Here is an 18,363-nt window from a genome sequence, read left to right on the forward strand (position 1 = left end):
CCGCTGTGTGCCTGCACCCAGTTCCACTGAATTCTAATATTTTGCCATGCTGGCTTCAGATATATATATATATTTTTTTTTGAGATGGAGTCTTGCTCTCTCTCCCAGTCTGGAGTGCAGTGGTGTGATCTCGGCTCACTGCAAGCACCACCTCCAGGGTTCACGCCATTCTCCTGCCTCAGCCTCCCGAGTAGCTGGGACTATAGGCGCCCGCCACCACTCCTGGCTAATTTTTTGTATTTTTTAGTAGAGACGGGGTTTCACCCTGTTAGCCAGGATGGGCTTGATCTCCTGACCTTGTGATCTGCCCGCCTCGGCCTCCCAAAGTGCTGGGATTACAGGTGTGAGCCACCGTGCCCGGCCCAGATTTTTTTTTAAGACAAATCTTGCAGTTGAAGTTCATTGTGTACGATCCCAGTTGCCAGAGGTACCCATGATCCTGAATTTGATTTTTTTTTTTTTTTTTTTTTTTTTTGAGATGGAGTTTCGCTCTTGTTGCCCAGGCTGGAGTGCAATGGCATGATCTTGGCTCACTGCAACCTCTGCCTCCCAGGTTCTAGCGATTCTCCTGCCCCATCCTCCTGAGTAGCTGGGGCTATAGGCATGCACCACCACGCCCAGCTAATTTTTGTATTTTTCATAGAGACGGGGTTTCACCATGTTGGTCAGGCTGGTCTCAAGCTCCCGACCTTAGATGATCTGCCCGCCTTGGCCTCCCAAAGTGCTGGGATTACAGATGTGAGCCACCACACCAGGCCCTGAATTTGATATTTACCTCTCCTGTACATTTAAAAAATCTGTATATACCCATTAAAATAGTATTTTTTAAACAGGATGTAGGTGATATTCTGCAGTTCGCTCTTTTCACTTAGCAGTAAGTTTCTCAGATTTACCTATGTTGAGTGATGTAAACCCTAGTTCATTTAATTGAAGCTCTGAGTAGCCTTTTCATTGTGTGAATGTACCCTGTTTTCTCATCCATTCTCCTTTTGATGAACATTTAGTTTGTCTTACAGTTTTGTATTATAGTAGTGTCTCACTGAATGTTCTCTTGCTGTTGCCCTGTGCACATGTACAGGTTTGTCCCTAGGCCTAGGGTATCTATTAGGATTGGCTGGGTCAAAGTGTCAGAGGCATTTAAACCAGAGTGATTCCATCTTAATAGGGGCTGGATAAAATGAGGCTGAGACCTACTGGGCCACATTCCCAGGAGGTTAGGCATTCTAAGTCACAGGATGAGATAGGAGGTCAGTAGAACATACAGGTCATAAAGACCTGCTGATACAACAGATTTCAGTAAAGAAGCCAGCTAAAACCCACCAAAAGCGAGATGGCGAGGAACATGACCTCTGGTCGTCCTCATTGCTCATTATATGCTAATTACGATGCCTTAGCATGCTAAAAGACACTCCCACAAGTGCCATAACAGTTTCCAAATGCCATAGCAACATCAGGAAGTTACCCTATATGGTCTAAAATGGGGAGGAGTCCTCACTTCCAGGAATTGCCCACCCCTTTCCTAGAAAACTTATGAATAATCCACCCTGTGTTTAGCATGTAATCAAGAAATAACCATAAAAATGAGCAACCAGCAGCCATTGGGGCTGCTTTGCCTATGGAGTAGGCATTCTCTTATTCTTTTGCTTTCTTAATAAACTTGCTCTCACGTTACTCCGGATTCACCTTGAATTCTTTCTTACATGAGATCCAAGAACCCTCTCTTGGAGTTTGGATCGGGACCCTTTTCCAGTAACAAAAGTGTGTGAGCTTCACTAGGAGTTGCCAAATTGCTCTTCAGATGTGCCGTGTATGAGTTCCTGTTCCTCCCCATCTTCTTGCCACTTAAGAATGTCAGGCTTCAAATTTTTGCAAGTTGGGTGTAAAAGAGAGCCCTCTTGTTCCATTAATCATTCTTTGATTACAAGTGAGATTGAGTATATATTAAGTGGCTATTTGAGTTTCCTCATCAGTGAAAGTACCTGTTCATGTGCTTTGTCCATTTTTCTACTGGGCTGCTTGTATTTTCTTATATCATTTTGTCAGAAAATTCTAGATATTGATACTTCGTGGGTTATACATGTGGCAGATAATCTTTTTCTAGTTTGTGGCTTCTCTTTCAACTTTGTTTATATCTATTGATGATTAGGAGTCTTACATTTTAATGCAGTTGTATTTATCAGTCTTCTCCTTTGTGGCCTCTCCTTTGAGTCTTATTTAAGAATTTCTTCCTTACCCTGAGCTCATAGAGATACATTTTGGGGCCTATATGAAGATCATTTTGCTTTTCTGGCCTTATTGCTTAGTTGGCTTTGGTATTTTCCTTATTTGCCCTGCCTGGAGGCATCTGCATGGAGCAGAAGAGAGGCTATCGAATGGTTCCCAGTGGCTGTGGAAATTGCTGCAGTTGTTCTTGGGTACAAGGGGCTGGGCTGAACTTGGGGTTGTAGCAAAATCCTTCTTTTTGGGCAGTGGCTGTTTCTGAGAGGTGCTGAAGTGCAGAGTCGATTGGCTCTCTCATAAGCCCTGGCTTATCACAAGCCAGATAAAATTGGTCGTAAAGTTGTCTCCTCCTTCAGTTTAGTGGCATGCCCAGCTCACTTCCTCCTGCTGCTGCTGATTGAGCTGAAAAGACAGAAGGCATAGGAGGATGGCTCCTGCTCCAGGTTCTCTCCCAGGCCTGACCGGCAGCCAGCCCTTGGCAAGGACATGGGTGTGAGTGAAAAGCAAGCGCTTGCAAAAGTTCTTCCAGAAGCTCTTGACTTCAGTGCCTTTACTCCTGGGAGCCCAGAAGTGTTCTTCACCCCAATCTCATTTATCCATTGCATATTGCGTGGCAGATTATAAATGGGGTCAACTCCTGTTTAGATAAATTCACAGAATTTAAGAATGTCAGAACTGGAAAGGTTCTAAAGGTTCAACAGGTTCTGTTCCCTGTTCATGCAGTCAATAGGCATTTATGGAGAGTCTTCCAGGCACCTGGCACTTGCTAGTTGCTGAGGATGCAGCAGCAAGAAGACATGGTGTTGGGAGCAGCCAGTCAACAACGGGGCTCATTTTAGAGTGGTGGATGTGATGGGATAGGGAGGATATGCCTTGAGATTGGCCACTTCTGTCATTTTCTTATTTTACATAAGCCTGTAGTCGTCTAGTGCAGGGAGTCGGTTGGCAAATGGGCTAAAGTCAGCCATCACCTGCTTGTAGACACTCCTCTGAACCAGGTATGGCTTTTACATATTTAAATGGTTGGGAAAAAAATCAGACATTTATAATATATTTTGATAATGGGAAGCACTAACTTTGAACCTCAATTAAGTGAAATGTTAATTACCCTTCCCAAAAAGAATTCCATTTTTTTCTTAGTAGACCTATATTACAGAAAATTGTTCCCAATAATTATGAAAATATTTTGAATTTAATCAATAAAAATTTGTGGAATATTCTTTTCTCTCCTCTTATATAGGTACCTTAATTTGGCTTCTTGGCCTACACTGCCTGAAATATTTACTCTGGCCATTTGCAGACTTGTTCTAGCTGTGTGACCTTGGGCAAGTTACTTCTTCAGTTTCTGTTTCCTCATCTGCAAAATGGAAATGGTGCCTATTTCATAGGGCAATTGTAAGGAGTAAAAAAGAACTGAAGGGCCGGGCGCAGTGGCTCACGCCTGTAATCCAAGCACTTTGGGAGGCTGAGGCAGGCGGATCACAAGGTCAGGAGATTGAGACCATCCTGGTCAATATGGGGAAACCCCGTCTCTACTAAAAATACAAAAAAATTAGCTGGGCGTGGTGGCACATGCCTGTAATCCCAGCTACTTGGGAGGCTGAGACAGAAGAATCGCTTGAACCCGGGAGGCGGAGGTTGCAGTGAGCCGAGATCGTGTCACTGTACTCTAGCCTGGCAACAGAGTAAGGCTCCATCTCAAAACAAACAAACAAACAAACAAAAACTGATGTTCCATTTCTGCCATGTGTATGTGTTTCAGTAGATGTCAGGTCTTCCCTAGTGAAAAGTCCATAATAATTGATTTCTTGAGGGCTGTTAAAGGGAGCAGGAGGAGGGATGGGACAAGGGTGGCGCCAGGACTCAGTGCTCATCTTGGAGGTCAGTATCATGACAAACAGCATCTTCCAGAGTTGCCATCAGACCCCCAAACTGTGGACCTTGGATCTCACAAAGGCCGTATCCCGATGGCTCTGCAAACCCCCACTAGATTAACACTGCTGCAACATAATTTTCCTCATGAAATGCACTGAAGCATAACTAAAAAAATGTAAGTAGCAGCTATCAGGCCCTTAATGAGGCTATAAATACAGCACGAAAATAATTTATAAAACTATTTCCTGGTGAAAAACTGTCCTTTACCTAGACCTCTTTGCTTGCCCCATTAATAACAGCCATTGGCTTTCTTTACTAACTCGCTTTGTAAGAAAGGAACGAAGCCTTTATCATTTTGTAACTCATGCTGCTTTACCCTTGTAGGAGAAACAACCATATAGCTGTACAAAGTGCAGACACCTCATGGCACAGTAGGCAGCTAGGCCCACTCACTATCCCGGTGACTGGCTCCATCCATCAGTTGTTCCTGCTGCAGAATTGCATACCATCTTCTTTTAGGATCATAGGCAGTGTAAATATGAAATCTGTGGATATCAATAGCCAGTGGTCCTGGGCTGAACCCAGGGGTCATGTTATACCTTCTCACCAATTTCCCTGGGCTGTCTTCCTTGAACAGATGGGTAAATGGAGGCTGGGGCTACTGGAATGAGCTCACAGGGCAGGGTTGCCTGAAGAGTCTAGACAGAGCTAGAGATCTGGCTGTGCTCAGGTGCTTAGACCCAGAAGGCCCATCTTCGCCCCAAACTCAGACAGCCTTGTGTGACTCTTCTTGGTGACAGCTAGAGTGCTCCTCATAGTCAGGCTCCAGCAGGAAGCAGTTTGATGGGAACCGAATGGGAAGTGCACAGGACAGATGTCTCGGTTCCTTCTGTCACTGATGCTACTGTGTGGAGCAACCTAGAGTCGAGGAGGTCTTCAGGGATTTTCTAGGGATGTTTGTAAACAGATCACTGCAGAGCCGCTCACTCACTGGCCTTGTGCCTGTGCATGGAGAGAGAGAGAGTGTGTGTGTGTGTGTGTGTGTGTGTGTGTGTGTGTGTACGTTTGAAGAAGACAGTCACGGAAAACAGACAGTGGCCTTCAGTGGCCTCATGACACTATGTTTGTTGGCACTGGGCAGTGGAAAGAGGTTGTTAATTCTCTGGGGAGGTTTTAGACAAGATCCGTTTGAGATCTGCAAAACCAAATGCTAAGCCGTATGTGTGTCTGTACCTATGTATGGGTGTATGTCTTGCTTTTGCTGTTCATTGAGCCTTCAGATCCAGATTGTCAGGAAGCAGAGGATAAAAATGAAGGCCACTGGGCAGAAGTTGGAAAGCAGGGCTGTCATGGTTTCCAGATGTCAGTTCTAGATTGCATCATGACAAGGGGTCCCCCTAGGGCAGGAAGAACAGCAGTAGGAGAGGAGAGAGCCAGGAGGACTCCAGCTGGTAGGATGGAATTCCCATTTCTCAGCTGGAAAAGTCAACATCACTAACTGCACGTTCTGGAGTAATTTGAGTGGAATGCAGCAGCTGTCTGAGTTTTTGTAGTTGCCCCAGTTTGGGCCCCCTTGTCAAATATAAATTTGTGGGAGCCAGCAGTTTTGGAAGAAGCTTCTGCAGCAGGCTGTTTGCCTTTGTCCAATCGAATGGGACTTGTAATTTTTTTTTTTTCATTCTTGGTGCAGATGGTGTAGTTATTTTAAGTAAGTGATGTGCTGCAGTGAAAATGGGCAACTCTTTTTCATTTTTCAGCTTAATGAAAAAAAGAGAAGGGAGGAGGAGAAACCCCAGCTAGCCAACTTCGTGCTAATGCTTGTCTTTTTTGGATTCTAAATGTGTCCCAAGGCACTAAGATGGGATAAATATTTCAGCCACTAGAAAGTCCTGCTGTCGGCCTGAAAAGATTTCTAACCTCTTTTAAAGCAGACTGGGTAGTAATTTACTTGTACAAATCCAGACACCCCCATGTCCCTTATTTTAACTATGTATGTACAGATTCCACTCACATTCTAGGGGGATGAGGCAAGGGGCAGGTGGAACTTTCTAGGGAAGAGTATGGGGGAAAGGGAGGAAATAAATTAGTGACTGAACACTTGGCTTTCTTCTTAGAGTGGTTATAAGTATTTATTGGAGACCTACAGAGTGATCAGGTGCCCATTGTGCAGAGTTGAACAAAACAGTGCCTCTCTGCCTTCACGGAGTGTTCAGTCTAGATGGAGAGACAGTACAGACATACCAGTAAGCAAAAGCTGGGTTAAAGGAAAACAGGACACTACCAGTGTGAAAAACAGGGGGACCAGCTTTAGACTGAGCGTCCATGAAGGGACCTGAAGAAGTGATGTAAGCTGAGGTCTGGATGAATGAGGTTAGCCAAGTGTATTAGTTTGCTCGGGCTGCTGTTAGGTTGGTGCAGAAGTAATTGCCTTGTGCATTATGCAGTTACTTCTGCACCAACCTAACATAGCAAAGTCCACAGACTGGGTGGCTGAAATGACAGAAGTTTGTTTTCCCACAGTGCTGGAGGCTAGAAGTCTGAGATGGAGGTGCAGGATTAGTGTCCTCTGAGGCCCCTCTTCCTTGGCTTATGAGTGGTCGTCTTTTCCCTGTGTCCTCACATGGTCTTCCCTCTTACATGGTCTCTTTCCTGATGTCTTCTTAGAGGGACATCAGTCATATGGAATTAGGGCCCACCCTAATGCCATTGTTTTAACTTCATTACCTCTTTAAAGATCCTCATCTCCAAATACAGTCACATTCGAAGGTTCTAGGGTTTAGGACTTCAACATGTAAATTTTGGGGGGACACAATTGAGCCCGTTACACAGATGAAAGGTAGGTGGAAGAATGTCCGGGGTCAGCAAACAGCACATCTGGAGGCCTCACAGCAGGGGGCACTGAGGTGTGTTGCAGGAGATGGTTCGAAATGAATATCTAGAAGCAGGCAGCAACTGGACCATGCTGGGCTTTGTAAACTATGGCCAGAGTTTTAGATTTATTCTGAGGACACAGAGAACCCATCAGTGCATTTTAAAATCTCACTCTGTGTGAAGAGAAGGACCTGGAAGGAGTGAGAAGTGAGAAGTCCAAAGGTTTTTTAATTAAGAAACTAAGGTTTGTCAACCTCAGCACTATTGACATTTTCAGCGGGATGACTCTTCATTGTGGGGGCTGTCTTGTGTATTGCAGGAGGTATAGCAACATCTCTGGACTCTGCCCATTAGACGCCAATAGCACCCCCATCTCCCCATCATGACAACCCAAAATGTCTCCAGACAGTGCCATATGTTCCCAGGGGGGCAAAATTGATCCCTGTTGAAAACCCATGGTTGAAAAGGGCAAGAGATAATGGCGGCTTGGATTGGGTGGTGCCAGTTGAGTGATGCAAATTGGATGGGTTTGAGGCAGGTTTTTGAAGACAGAATCAATAAGATTTAACCTGCCTTTGCCTTAGTTTCTCCTCATGCCTTTTTTTTTCAGACAGAGTTTTGCTCTTGTTGCCCAGGCTGGAGTGCAGTGGCGTGATCTCGGCTCACTGCAACCTCTGCCTCCCGGGTTCAAGCGATTCTCCTGCCTCAGACTCCCAAGTAGCTGGGATTACAGGTGTGCACCACCACACCCGGCTAATTTTGTATTTTTAGTAGAGAAGGGGTTTCACCATGTTGGTAGGCTGGTCTCAAACTCCTGACCTCAAGTGATCCACCCGCCTCGGCCTCCCAAAGTGCTGTGATTACAGGTGTGAGCTACCGTTACCGGCCCTCTTCATGCTTTGAGTTTGATGATGTCACTTCCCTAAAGCACGCAGCTGTGCACCAGCTGCATGCCTAATGCAGTTGCTCAGAAGAGCAAAAAGCATGTGCTTCTCTGTTATTGTTCACCAGGCCCCAGGATCCCTGGTCCTGCTGAGAAAGCACTTTGAGCCCCATGGCTGGCAGGACCACCTGTGTGTAACAGACATGGTATTTAGTCTCTGCATCCACCCATCCATTTGTCAAGTTCATGTGCCGCCAGCCTTATTGACTCTCAGAGCAAGTACTTTGGAATCTAATCTGGCCAATTTTCCCACTCCAGAAATCTGTTTATCAGAACAAGATTTCATAGTTGCAGTGACGTTTCCAGGGGGGCTTGCCTTCGAGGAGCTAACTCTACAAATGCAAGTGTAAGTATTTCCAAACAAAGCAGAATGACCATTACATTCCAGGCCCCTGAAGAGTTCTCTGCTACAGAGCAGTTCTCTAACAACAGAGCAGTTGTTAGCAAACAGCTGGAATGTGGGGGTTTTCTGGGTTGAGCATTCGTTGTCTGGCTAGTATCCAGTACCTGGCTGCCCTTCTAGGGTCCCCCTCAAGCCCTTGCCTGGAGATGGTGAATTGGTTTCATGTTCTTCTCAGGGTTGTTGGTGGCTTTCTGGAGTCCGGTCTTGAGAGGGAGTCTCATATTGATTCTTGGCTCGGTGGAACAGAGCATCATGATTAATTAGGGATGGCTGACTTTGCACTACAATAGGAGAAATCGCAGCAGAATAGGAGAAATAGTAGCATAAAACCTTTGCATTTCCTAACAATCAGAGCTGCATGATTTTTGAATTCCATGTTGTTCCATGCTCTGGGCTACGTCTTCCTGCACAGAGTCTTTGCTGACACTGTTCTCTAGACCTGAAGGGTGCTTACTTTTTATCTCTGTGTGTCTATCAACATCCACTGTAGATGCTACCCTCTTTCTCGGAATCTTTTTTGATTTATTTGAATTTTGACTTTATCTTAAGGACACCAGGGAGCCATTCAATGACCTTTTAAAGTTAAGAAATGATTCATTTGGTGTTTAGACAGATCCTTCTGGCCACAGAGGGGAGAGTGGGTTGGAGAGGGGCAAGATGGCAGGCAGGGGGGCCAAGTTGGGAAGTTGTGCTGTGCAGCAATCCCTGTAAGAAAGGGTGGCTGCTTTGGCTGGAGTCGCAACTGTGGCAATGGAGACTCGGGGACTGGCCACATATAGGGGTTGATAGATTGAGGAGGGGACAAGGGAGATTTCTAGGATTCTGATGTGGGCAGTTGGGCAGGGTAGAGCCCCTCATTGTAGTTTCTCTCCTAGAGTTCTCCAGTGAGCGATGAAAGCTCATTTTCAGTAATGAAACGTGCATGTGCATTATTAATTCTGTATAATGCAGCAGATGGTCTACAAGGGAAATTCCATGCACCAAGGCCGGTGGGGTGTTGCTTGCCTGTGATGGTGTCCATTGCAATTGGTTGTTGCCCGCTTGTTCTAGTTATAAAATATGTTTAGTATCACCCCAGTGGTACTATCACCAGACTACAGAGTTAGTGCTCATCTGTGTTTGGAAAAGCCAGGGGACACGTCAGAGGAAAGGCGACATATTTGTTTGCTGAAGGGTGTGTATGGATTTACTGGGAGACCCAGCAAGCCGAAGGGCATCCCTGGTAAAAAGAATAGCACGCATAAAGGATAGTGGCCTGTAGGAGGATATGATGTTAGGGATCTGGAAATCTAGAGATGCTTCTCTTTGGCAAGGTTTATGAAAGAGAATCATGGACCTTCTCTTCTGCTACCCCCAGGCGGGTCTAGACATCCCTCTTCTTATTTTGCTGTGTGTGCCTTTCCAGCCTAAAGGTATAATAAGCCCTAGCCTTTATCTCTGCATCTTTAGAACATAGCACAAGTATCTGGTCATAAATGTCCAGTAAATGCTTATGGAATGACTCAGGAGGGAGCTCTGGAGTTGTGGTGTGCTGAAGGACTGGTCTTTTTTTTTTTTTTTTTTTTTTTCCTGCTTTTCCCCAAAACTCTTTTACTCACATGGCTCCTTATCTCTCAGCCATTGATCACAATGGATCAGACTGGTCAGATCGATCAGATCCTGGCTCCCTTGAAAATCTCCCCCCAGGGTCCACTGGTAGATGAACTCAGCACCCTGCCCACCTCCACCGCCACAGCACTGGTGTTCTGTATTTGCTTTCTAGCCTGAGGGTTGGCTGTTCGGGTTGGGGGCTTTGGCACTTTATGACCATGTTCAGTGGAGTTGAATCTGAACTTGCAGCTTGGTTCTCAGCTTCCAGTAACTCTTGGAAGGCAATTCCATGACCTTGGGACCCTGGTGGAGGTTACAAATCCCAAGTTCAAGATTCAATGTGGCCTTTTCTACCTGTGCCACCTCAGGCAGGTTGGTTTTATAGGTCTGGGCTCCTGTTTCCTAGAGTGAAATGATCTCCCGGTATTCCTTCCAACTTGGCCCAACTTCAAGGATTCTGTGATTGTAAGGGCCTGGTGTGTGAGGCCTGGAAAGATCTTGCAGTTCTTACTGTTGGAGACATTGGGAGTCCAGTGATCACTCCTGTCTAGAATTTTAATTTTTAACCACTGCTGATGGCCAGAAAAGAACATTTGGATTTTACAACCAGTCTTTGATGGAGAAAGAAAAAAAGTCAGTGAACAGCCATTTTGTGCCTGACATTTAAGTATGTTTGTTCCGTGTATTTCTACATTTAATCCTCTCAGAATCTCTGGAGGTGGACTGGGGCAGATTATTAGTCCATTTCACAGATGAGGAAACTGAAGGTCAGAGAGGTTGAGTCACCTACCGGAAGTCTCACCTATACCAAACCACACACCTTTCAGTTGAGGGGCGCTGAGGTCCCTGCTGTTGCTGTGCCGTCTGACCTGTCCCCTCTCTCTGACAGAGAGCCAGCTGCTCCCTGGGAACAACTTCACCAACGAGTGCAACATACCAGGCAACTTCATGTGCAGCAATGGACGGTGCATCCCGGGCGCCTGGCAGTGTGACGGGCTGCCTGACTGCTTCGACAAGAGTGATGAGAAGGAGTGCCGTGAGTGGCCTGGCCCTTTGCTGGGGTGGGGTGGCAGCCATCCTGGGGCAGAGGGGAGCGGGTCCTGAGCTGGCTTAGACCCTGCACACTCTGCTTGCTGCAAGCTGGTGGTTTTGTGCCTCTTGCCAGCAGTCCTGCTTCTTTGCTGTATCTCCATCTCAGAGTCACATGCTCTGTGTAGACACAGGGATCTTGGTGGGGGTGGAGCCAACGCTTTGAGAGAGCAGAAGGTTTTGCCATCAGGCTCTACTAATCCCTATCCTGGAGTCCCGTCCTTGCCTTCGCTTTATGTACGAGCCAACTGAGCATCCCAGAGGTTATGTGGCTGCAGCATCTTAAAACCAGCAAGTGGCACATTGGACTTGGGAACCCAGGGCTGCCTGACACCAGAGTCCATGCTGGTGACCATCTTACAGAGCACCGTGGAATTTTCTTGATGATTAAATGAGGCGTAGCATCCTGCCAAGTATTCAGCATGGAGTTGGCACTGAATACATAGTAACGTGCTTTCCCATCCCCTTTTCTCTGCCGATAGATATGGCTTGAGCTTTGCTGGGGACATCATCTTCTAATGGGCACCACCAGGATCAAATGGTTTTGTGATCCTTTCCACCCCACCTCCTTTTCTGCCCTTTACCTGTTTCATGACGCCGAAACGTGCATGAGATTTGCGTTGATGATCATCTACGAGAAAAGAGGCACCGGGGATGTGAGTTGAGAGGGGTCCGTGGTGTCAAATGATCCTGCTCCCTGCCCTGCAGAGGTGTATTTCTCTTCCTCTTCAGTTTGTCTCTGCAGAGTGAGCTTGGCCATGGTGCCCTGTGTGGTTGTCCTCCTGGGTGCCCTGGTAGGTAGGAAGTATGACTGACAAGTGGTGGGCACAGGGTTGTCTCACAGGGGATTGCCTTGAGACCACATGACTGGACGATGGTTCCTGGCTCTTTCATGTGCTTTGGGCACCAGGCCACGTGGCCTGTCTGACAGGAGAACTATGTGTCCTGGCTCTGAGCCTGCTGTCTCCCTGGAAGCCAGCTGAGGAAATAGCTGAAGACAGGTTAATCATTTGAACTTTTTTTTTTTCCCTGAAACGGAGTCTTGCTCTGTCACCCGGGGCTGGAGTGCAGTGGTGTGATCTCGGCTTACTGCAACCCCCACCTCCCGGGTTCAAGCGATTCTCCTGCCTCAGCCTTCTGAGTAGCTGGAGTACAGGCACCCACCACCGTGCCCAACTAATTTTTGTATTTTTACTAGAGACGGGGTTTTACCATGTTGGCCAGGCTGGTCTCAAACTACTGACCTCATGATCCGCCCACCTCAGCCTCCCAAAGTGCTGGGATTACAGGCATGAGCCACTGTGCCCAGCCAGTCATTTGAATTTTTAACATATTTCTGACCAGAATTTGGGGCCGAGTCTATTGACGCATGGGAAGGGGCACTGGCTTTGGAGTTCACACACCTCTGGAGCAAGCTGCCCCCTCTGAAACTGGTCCTTTGCCCATCCAAGGGGTCCCGTATCCCCAGTGCCTGCTCCTGCCCTTCAGAGAAGTTTTTGGGATGGGAAAATTGGGGGTGTGTTATTTGGGGAGAATATTTCATACTGCTTGTTGCATATGATCTTTCTGAATTGATCAGTATACACACTGAATTTTTATTTTTGCAGAATTGTTTGTTTGTTTGTTTGTTTATTGTTTTCCAGCCCAGGCTGGAATGCAATGGCATGATCACAGCTCACTGCAGCCTCGACCTCCTGGACTCAAGTGATCCTCCCACTTTGGCCCCCCTAGTAGCTGGGACCACAGGAGTGCGCCCTCACGCCTGGCTAATGTATTTTTATTTTTTGTAGAGACAGGGTTTCACCATGTTGCCCAGGTTGCTCTTGAACCCCTGAGCTCAAGTAATCCATCTACCTCCGCCTTCCAACGTGCTGGGATTACAGATTACAGATGTGAGCCACCAAGCCCGGCCTGCAGAATTATTTTTTAAAAGTATTATTATGTCTATTTTAGCTTTTCTCTGTTTCTAACATGGCCTCAGAATTACTAGAGCTATAACATTAGTAATCTGAGCAAATGACATAGTATGTGTGAGCTCTGTCATCTGTCTGGTTTTGAGGATTTATTAAACACTGTACAAGTGTGCCAAGTTACCATTTTTGAGATACGGTGTATATTTCAACTTCGGCACATACGGATTGTTGTTAGCTGACCTGGGAATGTTTGGCACATGATCAGTTTCTGAAAGAACGCAGGATTAAGGAGTTGATTCCTAAATTGTATGCCCAGCTTTGTCAATAGCAGCTGTGTGATATTAGTGCATTCTATGGCATTCTGTGTCCTGTCACTCCAGTCTCATGATTTTAGAATTCATGCTCAAACTGGAAGACATGGTGGAGAGCAAATGTTTTTTAAAAAGATGTTGCCGGCAGCTGCCTGGAGCTGCTTGGTTTGGTTTGGAACAGGCTCATTCTTGGCTATTCTCCATTATTTTTTCCCCCTGACTTCCTACCCTTAGCCCCCAAGTGTGGTGGAGGTTTGAGTGGCATTTATTTAGTCCTTTGAGCAAAACATAATTAAAAAACCATGCGCCCCAAACATACATTAACCTCTCTCTGTAGCCCTTCTTTTTTTGTCTTTAAATCGTGAAAACAGAACATTAGAAAGTTTAGACAGTAGAGGGAAGGAGAAAAAGTCCCTTTTCTAAAACAAATTCTACTTTCATTTAAAATTTCTTTCTTTTTTTTTTTTTTTAGACGGAGTCTTGCCTCTGTCACCCAGGCTGGAATGCAGTGGCGTGATCTCGGCTCACTGTAAGCTCCGCCTCCCGGGCTCACGCCATTCTCTCGCCTCAGTCTCCCGAGTAGCTGGGACTACAGGCGCCCGCCATTACGCCCGGCTAATTTTTTGTATTTTGAGTAGAGACGGGGTTTCACCGTGTTAGCCAGGATGGTCTGGATCTCCTGACCTCGTGACCCGCCCGCCTCGGCCTCCCAAAGTGCTGGGATTACAGGTGTGAGGCACCGCGCCCGGCCTAAAATTTCTTATATATTCCCTTTCAGCCTAGGAGTTGAGGGTGTGAGCCCTTGAGAAGGCCGATTTGTGTCAAAATCAGAGCCCTTCTTCCCCCTTAGGGGGCTGTGTGATCGTGGGAAACTTACCAGAATGTTCTAAACTTTAGCCTTTGGGAGGATTAAAGAGAATTCTTTAACCTTCTGGTGCCTCAATTTCCTCCTCTCCAAAATGGGGGTAATAAGGCTTCTGATACTTAACAGTGTTGTGAAATTTTAACCTGTATGAAGCACACAGCACAGTGCCTGTATACAGTAAGTGGCTTGTAAACATTAACTATTATTGGTTAAATCTGTATCAACTATTTTATTTGGTCGTTGTCATGGGGAAATACGGTTCAATTACCTGCTTTTTTCTACTTAACATTAGAGGCCCTTGGCCACATTCTATATTGAGGATTCACAGTTGTTTTGGGAGGCTGCCTAATGCTCGGTCAAGTAGTGGTGACACTGTAACTTAACCATCCCCCTACGTTTCAGTCTCTTCTGTTTCAGTCTCTTCTGCACTTTTACTTCTGCTGGTCAAAATGTTTAGGATAATTTAAAGAACTTATGCATAACCAGACGACAGAAATATACAATGGTTTCAGCCAGAGTCAGGGTGGACAGGGCTGAGGTCTCCAGGGTGACCAACTTGACAACCTTTTCAAGGATGATGGAAACGGCTGATGTGGAATTTCTGCCGCCTTCCCGGAGGGAGGGAGACTGGTTCTGTGTCTTGCTTATGAGCTACAAAGCCCTTTCTCTGATTCTTTGGAGCAACTGGGTACTTAAGGGGAGGTGAGTGAAGGTGGCAGTGTTCTCGCCTCGGAGAGGTGATTACTTCAAGTGCCCTGTGGAGCTTTGGCATTGGAAAGATAATACGCTTCTTAAAAAAGAGAATTCTTGCCCTTTTCAAAGGGCAAGAAAGAGCCTGGAGAGGTGTGTCATGGTGGGATATGAGGCAGTGAGCAGCTCTTCTGTATCCACAGCAGAGGAAGGATTTTTACCAGACAGGAAGATTTTTTTTTTAATCGTGACGGTAATAAGATCACATATTGTAAAAATTGAGGGCAGAGAAGGAGGAAAAGCATCTGTACTCAGATCCACTATTGGCATCCTGGAAGTTCTCATTCAGGCTTTTCCCCAGTGTAATCGCCAGGGGTGTACAGTTTTATATTTTGACATTTTCTCATGTAACATTTCAACCTGTTAACAGTTTTTCTGTATCTCCCCCCATTTTTCTCTTTATCATTTTTAGTGCCATTAACTTGCTATAATATGGTTTATTTACACATAATTTGGCATTTCTCTTCTTTCCAGTTTTCCACTATGGGAAACAGTGCTCACTTGTGAACAGGAGGGTGGACATGACTTTCCCTGTGTTTTGAGAAATTTGCTTAGGCTAAATTCTCAGAATTAAAATTACTGGGTTGGAGGGAAGGCGCCTTTTCTGGCTCTTGACACTGACTGCCGACTTGTTTTGCTAAAGGTTTGCACCAGTTTGTTGGCAACATGTGAAAACTATGACTTTATTTTAGTCTTGGCAGCCCTGGGTAATATCTTTAAAAAATATTTTTCTGGTTAATTTAATGAAAAGTTACTTTTTTTAATTAAAAAAAATTATCTAGCTAGATTGAGTGTTTTCCCTTACCTCTAATTACTAGTTTTATTTCTTTGTGAGATACCTATTGATGGACTAATATTAATTTCCAGCTGAGTTAAGACATTAGATTTTCTGCCTCTTGAATCTGTAGAAGAGGCTCATTTTGGGACACTTTAAGTATATTTCTGTTCTTGGTTAGTGGAGTGCCCTCAGTGATAGTTTTATCCAAATAACTTAAAAATAAAATAAAAGGAATAAAGATAATGTTTTACAAAAACGAGGAAGCTCCATGGAAGTCCTGATTATGAGGAGAGCTTATTAGAGCTTCCTCTAGGCCACACTATCCCAGGCATTTTACATTCTATTGATTCATTTGATTATTGCGGAAGCCTTATTAGTAACCGGCTGGTGTCATCTCCAGATGAGGAAATTGAGCAGTAGAGCGATTACATGGAGCTTGCCTGTTGGCCCGGAAAATAAGTCTCCATAACCTTCCTCCATCAGAGACCCCCAGTGGGGGCTTTCAGTCTTTTTCTCTAGGTATCTGTTACCCTGCTGAAATGGAATCTTACTGCTATCATGACATATTATCATGTCAAACCTGCTTTTTAAAAAGATTCTAAAAACGTCGATAATGGTTTCTTATAGAAATGAATATTTACATGGCCGTTAGTCCTGGGAGTCTCTGAAATGTTTTCCTTGAAGAGACTGTCCTTTGATTAGTGCTCCCCTCTGTAATAAAGCAGCAGTCCAAATTTCCAGAACCCACAGGGGACCAGGGGTCAAGAGCCTTAAGATATTTTTCCAGTTCTGTGTTGATTTTAGCTGCTGTCTCTCCGTGTTCTAACCAAGTGGTTGAGGGGATCTTGAATGTTTGGGGTCGTCTTCCCAAGGCGGTTCATTTTCTTCTTTGGAAAGTTACACTGATTGATGTCTTTGACTTTGCATGTACAGACCTGGCCCTTTATGTTTGGTGGGTGTGTTTGGTGGGGGGGTGTGGAGGAGGGATAAATTTGAGGACTTTGTTAAATGATAAAATATTAATGAATCTCCAAATCCAGAGATAGAAAAGTAGGTGCAAAAATGGGATTTGAATTTTACTTGCTTTTACTGTTCCTGACTGTTTCTTGAACATGTGTTATTATTGCTCTGGTGTAAAGGCATAAATCCATGAGATAGGGTTGAGAGGGCAAGTTTGGGCAAATGATCACCATGAAATATAAGAGCAAGAAAGCTGGGGTTGAGATTGTTCAGGCTCCATACTCTTCCTCTTTTCCTTTTTAGCATCTGCCTCGTCTTCTGCCTCTAGGTGGTGCCACATATATTTTCTTTTAAACTTGCACTGCAGGGCAAGTAGAGATGTGGGGAAAAAGTTGGATTCTGAGTTATCCTTTACCTTTTCTAAGCTTTACCAGGAATTCAGCTGTTTCTCTAGGGCACCTAATGCCGGCTCCACACACAAAATGCCTCTGGAAATCAGGAAGCTTTCATAGGATGGATAGAGCTTGCTGCTGCTTCTTTTGGGCCGTTCTGTCATTTCTCAAAGAAGGGGATGTGTTGGCTGATGAGCTGTGGCTTAGAAAGGCAACCTGTCAGTCATTGTGTGCAGCTGCAGTGGGCTCAGTTCTCCCCACCACTCTGTAGAAAGCAGAACTGGCACAACACTATCATTTTGGGTTGAATTATAGCCCAGCCTTCTCCCACAATTTTCCTGTGTTGAAGTCCTAACCCCCAGTATTTCAGAATGTGACTTTATTTAAAGATGGAGTTTTATAAAGGTAACCAAGTAAAAATGAAGTTGTTAGGTGGGTCCTAATCCAATACGACTGGAGTCCTTATGAAAAGGAAATTTGGAAGCAGAAATATGTACAGAGGGAAGATGATGTGAAGACTTGGAGCAAGAAGACAGCTGTCTACACTCCAAGGAGAGGGCCTGGAACAGATCCTTCCATCACAGCCCCCAGAGGGAATCAACCCTGCTAACACCTTGATTTCAGACTCCTGGCCATCAGAACTGTGAGACAGTGAATTCTGTGGTTGAAGCTGTCCAATTTGTGGTACTTGGTTATGGCAGCCCTAGCAAACTAATACGACCATCAAACTATCTCCTTTGTTTAAAAAGAAAAATTATTATAGGCTGGGCATGGTGGCTTATGCCTGTAATCCCAGCACTTTGGGAGGCCAAGGTGGGCAGATCATTTGAGCCCAAGAATTTGAGACCAGCCTGGGCAACATGGTGAAATCCTGACTCTACTAAAAATACAAAAATTAGCTAGATGTGTTGGCGGGAGCCTGTAATCCCAGCTACTTGGGAGACTGAGGCACAAGATTTACTTGAACCTGGGAGGTGGAGGTTGCAGTGAGCTGAGATTGTGCCACTGCACTCCAGTCTGAGTGACAGAGTGAGACCCTATCTCAAAACAAACCCCAAAAATTCTTATATAGTGAATGATAGCTTCCCGCAGCTGTCTAACAGGCTGACGTCTGCAGACATCCTGCTTTCATTTTTTTCCTTTAACAATTTGCAAGTAAGAATCTCACTGTTATGGGTCAAATTGTATCTTCCAAAAGGATATAGGATATGTTGAAATCCAAACCCCCGGTATCTCAGAATGTGACCTTATTTGGAAATGGGGGTCCTTGTGGATGTAATTAGTTAAGATGAGGTTGTGCTGGAGTAGGGTGGGCCCTTAATCCAATGTGAATGTTGTCTTTATAAGACGATAATATGAAGATATGAGGGAAGAAGACCATGTGACAACAGAGGCAGAGACTG

General features: G+C 45.3%; 1 protein-coding gene across 4 annotated transcripts in view; it reads left to right on the forward strand.

The window, feature by feature from the left end:
* The window catches only part of LDLRAD3 (low density lipoprotein receptor class A domain containing 3), a 287,680-nt gene that overhangs the window by 81,607 nt on the left and 187,710 nt on the right, over positions 1 to 18,363 (forward strand). For 3 of the 4 annotated variants that reach the window (XM_001142392.7, XM_009460233.5, XM_063782863.1), the window contains one exon: positions 10,792 to 10,938. The exons of the other annotated variant lie outside the window; for it this stretch is intronic. In XM_001142392.7, coding sequence (XP_001142392.2) covers positions 10,792 to 10,938 — 147 coding nt within the window. The remainder of the gene's footprint in view (positions 1 to 10,791; positions 10,939 to 18,363) is intronic. 4 annotated transcript variants of the gene reach the window in all.

The sequence above is a fragment of the Pan troglodytes genome, chromosome 9 (assembly GCF_028858775.2).
Source record: "Pan troglodytes isolate AG18354 chromosome 9, NHGRI_mPanTro3-v2.0_pri, whole genome shotgun sequence".
Lineage (NCBI taxonomy): Eukaryota > Metazoa > Chordata > Mammalia > Primates > Hominidae > Pan > Pan troglodytes.